This window comes from Astatotilapia calliptera, chromosome 4, assembly GCF_900246225.1.
Source record: "Astatotilapia calliptera chromosome 4, fAstCal1.2, whole genome shotgun sequence".
NCBI lineage: Eukaryota > Metazoa > Chordata > Actinopteri > Cichliformes > Cichlidae > Astatotilapia > Astatotilapia calliptera.
Genome location: NC_039305.1, coordinates 11,408,814 through 11,422,094, shown reverse-complemented (window position 1 = coordinate 11,422,094; position 13,281 = coordinate 11,408,814). Strand labels below are relative to the sequence as shown.

At 35.6% G+C, this 13,281-nt stretch overlaps 1 protein-coding gene across 1 annotated transcript; it reads left to right on the top strand.

Annotated features, from left to right (window-relative positions):
• Positions 1-562: 562 nt before the first annotated feature.
• LOC113020577 (CD97 antigen-like) lies at positions 563-10,009 on the top strand. The gene is made up of 18 exons (XM_026164657.1): positions 563-587; positions 3,495-3,578; positions 4,458-4,541; positions 4,832-4,975; positions 5,201-5,329; positions 5,452-5,495; positions 5,596-5,700; positions 6,437-6,590; positions 6,701-6,823; positions 6,912-7,105; positions 7,189-7,353; positions 7,449-7,643; positions 7,791-8,008; positions 8,091-8,151; positions 8,271-8,362; positions 8,564-8,729; positions 8,805-8,876; positions 9,114-10,009. Exons 2-18 carry the CDS (start codon positions 3,515-3,517, stop codon positions 9,153-9,155), a joined length of 2,052 nt encoding a protein of 683 aa, XP_026020442.1. The 5' UTR covers positions 563-587; positions 3,495-3,514; the 3' UTR covers positions 9,156-10,009.
• Positions 10,010-13,281: the final 3,272 nt, after the last annotated feature.

Below are 13,281 nucleotides of genomic sequence, written 5' to 3'. Positions count from 1 at the left end.
TCCCTCATTTCTCTGGCTGTGTCTACTGTCTGTTTGTATTTCCCAGTTTAGCTTCCCTGTTGTTTCCTAGTTTAATGTATTCTGTGAATCCAGGAATAAGGCTTCATTTTGAGTTCAGTTCTGTCTCTGAGAGCTGCATTTTGGGTGCAATCCTGCCTGCCAAACACAGTTTCATGACAGGGGTGTATTCTGAAGTGATAGCAAATAAAGTGCTGCTATACTGTTCATGTAAAAAAAAAAAAAGATACATAGTCTTGAAAAAATAGTAAAAAATAGAAGCAGGAAGCGATAAACACGGGGTCTTGTCACCACAGTGACACTTTATGGTGATAAGCATTGAACACCCCTGGCGGCATGATGATATGGGCGGATAAGAATTTGACGTGACGAGAAAAGACAGCTAGCCAGAGAGAGAAAAAGACCTGGTCATTCTATGTAATGTTAAGATCTTGGCATTTTTAAATATATATATTTGTTTTACAATATTAGCCTAACTTGTAGCTACTTTTACATTTTCACTGATTTCATCCATAGAGATCTGCACACTGCTTCCAACATAACAGGCACGCGGATCCTGCTGATACTGGGTGAGTCACATCTATCATACATTTGCACAGGAGTAACAGGGGAAAATACTTAATAAGAAGTTACATACAAACCTTTCATAACTTTTTTCATGCTTTTCATGTTAAATCTAATGTTGGATCACAATTTTCAAAATGTAATTTTATTTTTTGCAATTACTCAACTACAAGTGGACTGATGCCTTGTAATACAGTAATATACAGAAACTATATGCACAGATCTGCATGTTTGCATGTGCAGGAATTTATTTTATATATACTATAAATGAAAATAAAGATCACCTTCCACCATAACACCTTCTAAACCCTCTTTTTCCGCTTCCTTTCTCAACTGCTTCTCTCCATGTTCAAATATGGCAGTGGCTGAACTACGAGTCTCAATAAAGTATGCTTCATTTGTCTCCCTAAAGAAAAATAAACTGCTAAAACAGAGGGAAAAAAGATGCTAATGGATATGTTTTAATCCTGTGTCTTTCTGTTCTCCCACATCTTGGTGAATATAATAACAAAATAATCATGTTCATTATGTATGTTAGTCAATGATTTTCTGTTTTCTTTTGATAGTTTGTCTTCTGTGTCTTATAGCTAGTTCCACTTCACCTGTCTTGTGGTCTTGAGTGTTTTGTGTCTTGCTACCTGTGTTTCCCATTTCCCTCATTATCCCTTAGTGTGTCTGTGTGTTCATAAATAGTGTTTTTTCCCCTCCGTCACAGTTTCTATCATGCTCACATTGTATTTCCGTGTGGCATTTCTTTTTCTGGGTTTGTGTTTATGGAGTTCTGGATTTTTATCCATAAACCCGTGTTTTATTTTTAGTGAGTCTTTCTTCATGTGTCTGCGTTTGGGTCCTCATTTTCCAAATCCTGACAGATCGTTTTGCTTCTGTCCAGAACGTAGGGTTAGTGGCTTGAAGCTAGGCTTAAGGACATGATGGATGATGACTTACCTCAAAAGGTTAACATGCAAAAAATAAAGTGAAAACATGAATTAATTCATTTAAGATGACATATTTCATTAACTGACTAACATAAAATATATTTTTACTTTCTTTTTAAATGTTTTGTTTTACACATGGGAAGCTTTAGTTTATAAAAACAAAGTGGGATGAAGGCTTCACAGGAGAATGTGAGCATCTGCCTAACAAATCTGACACATGTATTCATTTCTGAGACAGGGGAAAATGGTGCTACAGGTGATTAATGTGAGCACTTTTATTTTTGCTTCATAAAACATACTCTTTACAGATACTCTTAGAAAAACCTTCTGATGAGCGGTGCTTTTTGTGTTTGCGTAACAAACTATTTATAAAATCATCTTTCCGTTATAAAAGATAAGCATCAGTTCAAACCTATAGCTCCACTCACTTTGTTATCAGGGCTGTTTCTACAGCCTGTTGCATGTTGTCTCCATGTTGTCCTTCAGGTCTCCCTTTTGTGAGTGCTACATTGTTTAATAGACTTTTTTTTTGTCATGCTGACTGTTTTCCTGTGTATGGCTATTGCTTTTTTTAACTGATTTGAACTGAGGGTTTTACCCTGTCTCTATGTGTTCTGTGTTTTTGACCTCCTCCTGCAGTAATGGTGAATTACAACTTCACCATAATAAAATTTACATAAATGAATAAATAGTGTTTTACCAACCAAACTTTGATTTTTAAATAATATCCAAGCATAATGGATTATTACTGCTATCATTTTGGTAACTTGGGAATCATTCAGTCTGATAGATGCAAATATATAAATGCTGTAATAGATTAAGAGCACTTGAACATGTTGTCCTACTCAAGGACCATTTAAACCTGCATACCAAGTTTGCAGCCGGTAAATAAGAAAATGTATGAGCTTTTGGTCATACATTGTCAGTATATATACTAAATGTAATGTTAGCATATATCAACATGGTTCTACAAAACAAATTACATTCTTTCATAGCAAATACAGTTCAGTTCTTAGAGGAAATACAGTTCACCTCACACCACACTGGTGATTACTGATGGTACTGTTGGCTAAATCTGAACTTTTATTTTTTCCTTTCTCTAGTATACTAGAGAAAGAAAACATAAAAGTTCAGTATCAAGTTTCTATTTGTTACATCCCCACGATGAGGTCGAGGGGTATGAGTGTGGGGACCGGTAGCAAATGGGTCCAGAGCTGAATGAAAGGAAACCAGACAGAGTGCTCAGTATATATTATAGCTTTATTACAAATAATCTTAACTTAAAGAGCCGGCAACACCGTTTTACCAATAATGCCAAAGAAACAAAGGAAGCAGTCGCAGCAACAAAGGAAAAAACTACCAAACAAATAAGGGAGACACTTCCGGAGCCCACAAGCCCATCTACTCACGACTCGAAGGAGCCTGTCCAAAACCTAGGGGGAAACCGTGTAGCGCCACAGGGGGAAGAAAACCAACTCACTCACAGTTCATCCCCAGCTTATATAGCCTCAGAGAGGTGATTGTTAACTGGGCCCAGGTGGTAAATGAGGCTAATCAAAAGCAGCTGTGTCCTGGGGAGAGAGAAGAGTGAGAGAGAGACAGAGGGGTGGAGCAAGAGAGGAGGAGGCGGAGAGAGAACACCACAACCACACAAGGGCAATTTCAAGAAGAGGCCCTGCTAGGCCCCTAACCAGCCATTTTGATTTTTAAATGCATATCAAATTCATTTTGAAGCATATATTTGTGCAACTACATTGTTTCACATTATTTTTTTATAGATAAAAATTACAAGCCATGTAGAGAAATCTCAAATTCATACTGAAGCACATATTTGTACAAATTCATCCCTCAAATTTCTGTTTCCTTAACAAAGATATAAATGAATGTGAAAATTACAAATGGTGTGAAGAAATTACAGTGTGCAACAACACAAATGTAAGTTTCCACTGCCAATGTTCTCTGCTTGTTTTTCAGCTCTGTCTTTCTTCCTCGTCATGGTGCTGTTGGTATCCGCAGGCTGCAATCCAGGATTCAGCATGAAGAAAAAACAATGCATGGGTATGAAAAAGAAAACATCTGACACTTATGTGTGCATTTTCATTTAAAAAATAAAAACATATAACATGTATAATCTGTTAAAATTATTTTTATGAAATATCAATAACAACTATGTATATCAAACTTTTTTATAGCATCAAAATTCATTTTGAATTTAAAATCTATTTTAAATTCATATTGAAGCACATATTCATACAAACACATCCTTTTGCATTTCTGTGTCCTTAACAGTGAGTCTAACAGTGAGTTACAGTAAGTCAGCAAATAAATGATTAAGTATTGCTGCAGCTAGCAACCAAAAGTTTTAAACTGACAACAGTTTTCTTTCATGGAAAACAATAAACTGTAAACACAACGACAGGTGTTTCAGTCTCCACCCCCTCCAAAAAAAGAAAAATGTGTGGCATATTCCTGAGCATATTCAGCTGACTGGGTAACAATAAATTAGTTATTTGTTTCAAAGATTACACTAAATTTCTTTGTGTTTTTAAATGGCCAACTTTATACTGCACCCATCAGCTGTCAGTTAGGAGTTCAAAGTAAATGGACTGTGCAAACTCCCAGATGTAATAATGGTTTGTTTTTGTGCTCTGGCATGTAATGTTTTCTCACTCATAGGAAGCACAGTTCTCCAGACACCAATGTGCTTTTTATTTTGAATCATATTTCAGACGCAGGAATAATGTGAGGAAATTATGATAGAGAATGAGGGCCTTTGCTTCTTCTTCCCAGACCTTTTACTAATCAAACTTTTTTTTTGCAATTTATATGATAAACAAAATTCATAATCAGAATAAAACATCAGGATAGATTAATGTTCAAAAGGTACTGAACCATAGTATACTAGGCTGACAGTTCTCTGCTTGTTTTTTTTTTTAGCTCTGTCTTTCTTCCTCATCATGGTGCTGTCAGTATCAGCAGGCTGCCCTCAAGGATTTCTCACAAAGAAAAAAGAGTGCATTGGTATGAAAATCTTTACAAAACAAAACATCTGACACTTAATCAGTAATGGAAAACGTGCAAGCTGAGCAATGTGTGCATTTGTATTTAAAACAAAATTAAACATATAACATGTATAATCTCTGAAATTTATTTTAAATAAAAAACAACAAATATGTGTTTTAAAAATTTTCTATCAAAAGTTTGAGTTTTTGGATTTTCAAGCTATTTTTATTTTTAAATCTGTAACAAATTCATATTGAAGCACATATTTATGCAAATACATCTTTTCACATTTCTGTGTCCTTACAAAGATATAAACGAATGTAATGATGTTGTGAAGCCATGTGGACAAAATACAAACTGCACAAACACAATTGGGAGCTACTACTGCCAATGTAAAGATGGTTTCAAAAGAAGGACAGGGGAGGTGATTTTGGCAATTGGTGCATGCGATGGTAAGTCATCTCAAATATTATCCTCTATTACTCGTGCACCTGTGATGATGGATTCATTTCTACTACTGGGAATAAAATCTTTCGTCACGATCAAAATGCTACATGTGAAGGTAAAATTTTGTTCTCATTGGTGCTGCCATTTTAGAGTGAGCTCTTCAGTTTAAGGTGATGGCAGAGGATTTTTTTTCAGAGGTATTCTTACATGTCTTCTTCCTGCTGCTCTAGATATTAACGAATGTCATAAAGGATATCCCTGTGGTCAGAATGGATTATGTAACAACACACAAGGCAGTTATTACTGCATCTGCAACGCAGGGTTCACTAACTATGGCAACAAAACGGCACGGTGCACTGGTGAGAATACAATAAAAACTGAACTTTGCCAAGATCCATTTTAATCTGATTTTCTTCAAAGTAAATGCATGAACAGAAAACTTTGGTCATCAGTAAAAACTTTTAATACTTTATTTCCTCAGAATTAAACTGTGATGTTTTCAAAGATATAAATGATGTGAAAGAGGTAACTCCACACAAGACACAGTTATATCACGAGTCAAAATATATTTGAAATGCGTATTATCTCATAGATTTATTTTATCATCCTCCAATCCCTCTTCTAGAGATTTCATATTGCAGATGGCTTAGTGAATTACATGGAAAAATCCTGTCAGGAACTCACAAACAACAAAAGACCGGTAGAGCTGAATGGAGAGGAGACTCTAAAGGTACAACTAAAGTAAACTGTAGTCTTTTTTTTTTTTTTGGGAGGGGGGTGGAAGGGGGGGATATGGTGTTCAGATTTCTTGTAGACTGTTGATGTTGACCCCAGTATCAAAGTCTGCCTCAGTCTAACTCTTTCTTGTTTCACCCTGCAGTTACGATTATGTCCAGAAACATTTGGACAGTAACAGATTTCTAAGAAATATTGTTCTGTACTGCAATAGATTTTAAATGAAACATTTAAATGCAATTAATGCAATTAAAATGTGTGCTTTCAGCTGTAATTCAAGCTAAAGAAAGTATTACATTAACTCCTAAAGAATGATTGCATTGTTCACACATAATCACAAATATCTCTTTTTTTGTCTTAAATGCTGAGTGAAGAGCATTCACAATCTGGCCTTTTCATGTAGTCTTTGTGTTTTTTTTTTCATTGTGCTAGGCTTGGATAATTAATTTGTAAATATGATATGCCAACCTACTAGAGAGTTTTCTTCACTTGCTGGATGTTAAGGTGTTCTTTTACTGGGTGAAAAGTTTTCAGCAATCATCCAACGCTGTTGTCTTCTGCTGCCTTTTTGTGTTGCTTAGCTCATCATTTCATTCTTATTTTTTATTTATGTGAGATAGACTAAAGCCCCCTGTAACCCTGAATGTGTGTCTGCATGTCTGCCCGTGTGTAAATATTGCCTGACTTAAGTGTATTTTACTCCATCTTCCTCTCTTCTCCTGTGCCTGTAGAGATTCCTGAATATGACTGATGAGCTCTTGTCCAGTGCATTTCTTAATTATAAAAGGAAAGTTTCAGACTTTCTTGACTTGGTGGGAAATGCTCTGAGACTCATAGGACCCTTCACTAATTCTTCAAGGATTTATATCTCCTCAACTCAGACAGGTTAAATAGAAATTCGAAGAAAATAAATCAATTCACTTTTAGATGATTTTTTATTGATACAATTTTAGGAAACCAGCAATGCATGTTCAGAAAAGTCTGTCTGGTTTCAGAGCTGGACATGTTTGTACACAAGGGGCCTGTTATACCTAAAGGAAACATAACATTATCAACTAAGCATGCTAACTTGGACATCCAGATGGAGATAGCTACTGGAGATCCTGCCTATTACCCCGGTAATCATATGCCAACAAATACTATATTTCTAACCAATTTCATCAAATTATGAGCCCCTCTAATGATGCTCTCCTTTCATTCTTACAGGCTTTACAACAGTGTCCTTGATGAGCTATTCAAACCTGGAAAACTCTACAGATGGCTTCTTTAATGGAATGAAACCACAAAAGAACCAGAGCTTTAAAATAAACTCCAAAGTGGCGACTGTCACTGTCAGCAACAGAAATACAAGCCACCTCAAAACGCCAATTAACCTAACTTTAAACCACCTAGAAGAACAGGTAGAGGTTATCTCTCATTTGTTGTTTCAGATTGTGGTGATCACTTTTGCCAAAAAAAACCCCCACATATATTTGTTTTATAGGCAAATCAAACATTCCACATCTGTGTGTTCTGGGATTCCTCGGTGAATGGAGGATCATGGTCTGATCGTGGTTGCGGTGTGGCAGAGTCAAACCTGGAATATACTTCCTGTTCCTGTAACCACCTGGGAACCTTTGCTATACTCACGGCTTACAATGAAATTAAGGTTTAAACTAATTAACCGCAACATTTAAACTTCAGACTATTTAGTAGTTAAACCTTTAATCCACTTTCATGTACTTTCATTTACTTTCCCAACAGGAGAAGTTTGAATTTCATCTGATCATATGGGTGTTCCTGTCCATTTCACTGATTTTCTTATTCATCTCCATCTTGACATTCTCAATGATCCGCTCTATTAAAAGTCCAAGAACCACCATCCACCTGCATCTCTGCATCAGCCTCTTCATTGCAAACCTTGCCTTTCTAGCAGGAATCTCTCATTTTGAGAACCAGGTAAATACTAACTGTGTTTGAAGCTCAGATGAATGCAGATCCAGAATTTTTTACTTAACTTGAATTGTGATGTAAAGGGACAAAATGAGGAAAAGAACAGAAGTTTAGTAAGTCTAGTTCGGCAATATCTCATCTCTTCCCCATTAGGATGGCTGCACAGTGGTGACAGGGATCCTGCATTTTTCCTATCTGGCAACATTTTTATGGATGTGTCTGGACAGTGTACAACTGTTCAGGATGATAATGCTTGTTTCGAACACCAACTTTAAAACCCTCCACATGATGGCAGCTGCCTATGGAGTTCCAGCTGTTATTGTTGCCATCTCTGCCTTAGCTAATTCCAGGGGACATGGCACTGAGAGATAGTAAGTTCCCTCTATTCCTAAAATTTTATCATCAATTTATCCTTGAATCTCTATTTATCTTAACTCTTAATGTGCATTTCAGCTGTTGGGTAACCCAGGGATTTATTTGGAATTACTTTGGCCCTGCATGTGTAATCATCATTGTAAGTAAAGTTGAAATCAATTTAGGGAAATGATTATAGAGTAAAATGATGTGTAAAAAAAAAAAGCTGATTTAAACATAAATGTTGCTTTTGTTGTTCATTTGTTTTTGCTTTTTCAGGTAAACATTTTCTTCTTTTTCATAACTGTATGGAAGTTAGCACAGAAGTTCTCAAGTGTAAACCCTGACCTGGATGACCTGCACAAAATAGAGTAAGTTACCCATAAGCTGCGAATAGAAATCACTATCATGATCCTGTTGAGTTTTGGTTGTGCTGTTTAGATTATTTCTTACGTTGCTTTAGAATTTTTTATCTAGGTTTTGGATTTTTGTTTTGGGATTGGTCCGTAGCCAACAAAGGCTGATTTTTCAATCGGTCATTCATTTTCTTGCCTGCAACATGTTTTCTGCAGGGCATTCACCATTAGTGCAGTGGCTCAGCTATTTGTATTGGGCAACACCTGGATCTTTGGTTCTTTCCAGTTTCAGGAAAACCATACAGCCATGGCTTACCTCACCATCTTTGGCAGCCTGGAAGGAGTTACACTCTTTGCAGTGTATTGTCTGTTTTCCAGGCAGGTTAGTAATATTCATGCTTAACTAAATAAGAAGTTCTTGCCGGTTGGTAAAATTTCATTTATATCCTCATTTTAGGTGAGGGAAGAGTACAAACATGCCTTGACCAGAATGTGTGCTCCTCGGAAGAAGAGTGACAGAAAAGCTCGTGTAAGCAGTTATTTACAGAAATTGATGGCACAGATTAACATTTGATCGGCAGCGGTACTGCCGCAAACTATTCCTGAAGTTTCATTTTGAACACCTTCGAAATTTGACCATTTTGTTTGTTTGATAAGCTGTTCTGAAGGACATCAAGATGTGAAGTGAATAAGATCCTTTGGTTATAATGAAAGACATTTTTGATCATTTTTTGAATATGAATATTCTTCATTTTGTCATCATCAGGTTTCAAAGAGTGCCCAGGATACAAGAGAATGTCAACTTTGAGGAGCTAGAAAGTAATCACCTGCCGGATAAAAACTGCTGACATGTATATTTCAGTTTTTGTACTGGACAAATATCTCTTAAGCAATCTTATAAAAGTGGAGGGATGATGACTTTGTATACTTGCTGATATCTGTAGAATTCCCCTGGTCATTTCTGAAGCGGAAATTTCTGAAGATGTCAAAAGGGTTTTTGTACCAGGCTGTAAATATGCTTTTTAATGCTATAAAATTTGCCTTTTTAACATAGTCTATGCAGACTGACTCCCCTTTTGGAACCAACTTCTTGTGTCATCTAGAGAAACTGCAATAGTTGCAATTTCTGCTTTGACTTCATTTTCAAGCAGCCGAGGTTTACCCTAACCTCAGTCATATTTACCATCACCCTGTTGTTGGTTAAACTAATCATCTTTTTTTTTGCCTGAATTTATATTCAGTTAACTGTTGGTTCTGTAATGTTGTTGTGTTACCTACCACTAGTTGGGGCTCCCACTCCCTTCTCTGTACAGGGAAAATATAAAGGGTGCAGCACTTGAGAAGTTCTATGTATGCTTTCAGAGTAAATTGAAATATAACCACTCAGCAGAAACTACATGCAACATTCGGATGCTAGCTCACCAGAAAGGAAGGCTGATGGTGTTTGCAGATAAGACTACTAACAGTAACTTCACTCAGGACACACATCTGGCATCCTGTGTTTGAAATATTATGAACAGTGAAGGTTGAACAGGTTGACCAGGTTCATTTTTCTTTTGTGTAATACAGTTGCAAAGAGCATTTATAATGTACAAATTAAGAAATATGAATAATTAGGTATCCTTGTTTTGAATGAGAGCTTTTATGATTTGTTTATATTACATTTTGACACCAATATATAATTTATGTAATATCTATCTATATCTATAGATGCAGATATATAGACATGTATAATCTGCAACATGATTTTTTGAAATAACATTGAATAAATGAAATCTGTGTTTGCAACAAACTTTTTCTCTTCTGTGTTCAAGGTGATGGCTTAAGATTTTTTTTTCTCAGCTCTTCTTAAATGTCTTCTTTCTGCTCATCTAGACATTAACAAATTTCAAAAAGGAAATCTCTGTGTTCACAATGCATCATGTATCAACACACAAGGCAGTTATTACTGTTTCTGCAATGCTGGCTTCAGACTAAAATCTGGCTGATTTAACTTGTCTGGGAATCTGGAACAATAAGGAGGTGAGGGCTGAGTATGACATAATGCAGCAAAATGTGTATCGTCTCTAGGCATTGTTATATAACAATATAATTAGATTTGTAATATTTAGAAAACTACTATAAGGGTTAAAGTCCAGACGCTTTTCTTTGCAAGCTCCTTTGACTACGATGACCTGGATGACTGAGAACCTTCACAGACATACTATAGGGGTTGATTACATTAAATTGTAGAAGCTTAATTTTCAGACAGCTGCATGCGATCAGAAAGAAAAGCACGCACAAACCTGGAAGAGTTGGCCAGATTTGTAGTGAAATGGCTGGCAATGGACAGATGCAACGGTATTGATGATTACACCCTTGTTCAATAAAGAGGATGTATGTTGTATAACAAAACACAATAAGACAGCTCATCAATTTGTTCATCTACACGGGACATTTTGTAGAGGGTAGCAGGTGTGCCAGTTTGTCTTGAAACAACAAATGTAATCTCCACATTATGATGTTTTTCTCAAAATAGAATTATTACTTTAATCTCATTTTTTTAACTTTAATCTCAAAACCCATCCATCCATTCTTTCCCACTAAATGATCAATAATATTTTTGTTCTTAATAATGCCCATTTCCACTGCAGAAATGGAACCATTTTGAGCCAGTGAGAATACAAAAAAACTGAACTGCCCTTGTGAATTATCTGAAATAAATCTCTCAGGAGCTCAGAGACAGTAAGAAATCAGTGGACCTGAATGAAGAGGACATTCTTTGTAGGATAGCGTCTGGTGACCCTATGGATGGATGTTGGAAAACTGTTCGTGTTGCGCTTGCTATTTCTTTCTGATTAATTTGTTATGACTCTAATTAATAAATTAATAAATAGACAAAGGGCATTAGTAAAGGTGACTGGGTAGAAAAATAGGAATAATTATAATAATGTTTTAATTTGTTCATTTATTTATTTGTTGAGTCACTTGAATTAAAGCTGAGTTTCATTAGCTTAGCTTTAACTTGTTGCATTCTCATCTACTGAAAAACAGAAATAAATTATTTAAAATTGTGTCATGGGCTAAATATTTTCTGACTTTAACTGTATTTCACTCCATCTCCTTCTCTTCTCCTGTGCCTGTAGAGATTACTGAATTTGACTGATGACCTCTTGCCCAGAGCAGTCAATTCTAAAAGGAAAGTTTCACATGTTCTGGTCTTAGTGGGAAATGCTCTGAGATTCATAGGGCACTTAACTACCACTTCAGAGATATGTTCTACTCACAAACATTAAATAGAGGTAAATCAGTTGAATTTTTGACCATTCGTTAAGTAGAATTCAACCTTTAACTTATATTTTATACAGTATTAGCAAAGAAGCAACGCATGTTCAGAAAAGTCTGTCTGGTTTCAGAGGCGGACCTGCTTGTACATAAGGGGCCTGTTATATCCAAAGGAAGCACGGCTTTATCAACTAAGCATGCTAATTTGGACATCCAGATGGAGATAGCTGCTGGAGATCCTGCCTTTTGCTCTGGTAATCACATGCCAACATATACTGCATTTCTAACCAATCTTGTCAGATTGTAACCCACTCCAGTCACATTGTGATTTTATTGCTACAGGCTTTACAGCAGTGTCATTGATGAGCTACAGATACTTTCTTTGATGAGATGAAATCACAAAAGAAAAACAGCTTTAAGAAAAACTGCATATACAAGATTTTTTTAGGCCCAAAAAATGATGGTTTCTTCAAAAAGAATGTGGAACAAAAAAAACTGTCAAACTTGATTGCTTGTGAAGAAATAATATCATTTTTAATTTGGTGCCAAGAACACATTGGCACAAAAAATTGTGAGACTAAAAACGTTATATAAATAAACATTATATATATAAAAACTATTACAGCAGTTCTTCCCTTCAGTGTCCTAACACTTACACTTACAGTGCTTTTAAAAGAATCCTTGCTGCAACACAGAGAATATTCAATTTTCAAAACTTTTATTTCACATCGTGTGTGTTTGTGTCTGCGTGTGTTGCGTTTTACACAGCACTCAAACTTTCTTGGTAACATGACTTTACACAAAGCTTGTTACATCAATTTCCTTTCAATTTCATTTCTGTTTATTTATTTTTCAAAAGAAGCTTGAAGAGATTAAACAGATAAAGCAGAGCTCCACACAGGGTAACATAATAATGCTTTTTGTGGCATCCACAATTTTCTCCAGAAGCACCTTCTGACATGTCTTTAAATTAGTCAAAATTGTATTTTAATGTTTTTCTGTTTACATTTTCAGAAGCTTTAAACTGAATACATATTCTCTGTAATATTTTAGGCCTTTGTGTATTGACATTTCCGACTTCATTCATTTTATTTTATCTGGAAAATAAAAACAGTGGAAGGATAAAGAGTTCTATTTTTCTTTAGTCGTTTAGCAGAAATAAAATAAATAATTCCGCTTCCATTCAATGACATTTTCCATCTTTCCCCTTATGTTTCTTAGATCTGAGGGTTCAACTTCAAAGACTGAAATAGTTATACTCAGAGAGGAAATGGGAGACTGTCTCCACTTCCTTCCTGTTTACGTAAGATCACAGATAACAACTGAACAACTCTGAAGTCTACACATAGGTTTATGAATAATGCTGTTTAAGTTATCATTGCAAATTCCTTGTTTAGAAAATGTTTAAATACATGTCTAAAATACTTTTTCAATAATATAATTTTTAATATGTGAGATACCTGTTAGGATGTTGTTTAGCATGTGATGGTGCATCTAAGTATCTAATTATCATCTACTCTTTCAAACTCTTTTGATGATTTTTGTCTGGTGTATAAATGCTGGAATTTGAGGAAGAAAATGTTAGTGAGGACTAACATTTTTTTAGCTCTACTCTGTTCCAAATGAGTATCTCTTACGAGTAGATTAGAGGACATGTTCAGACGGGAAAG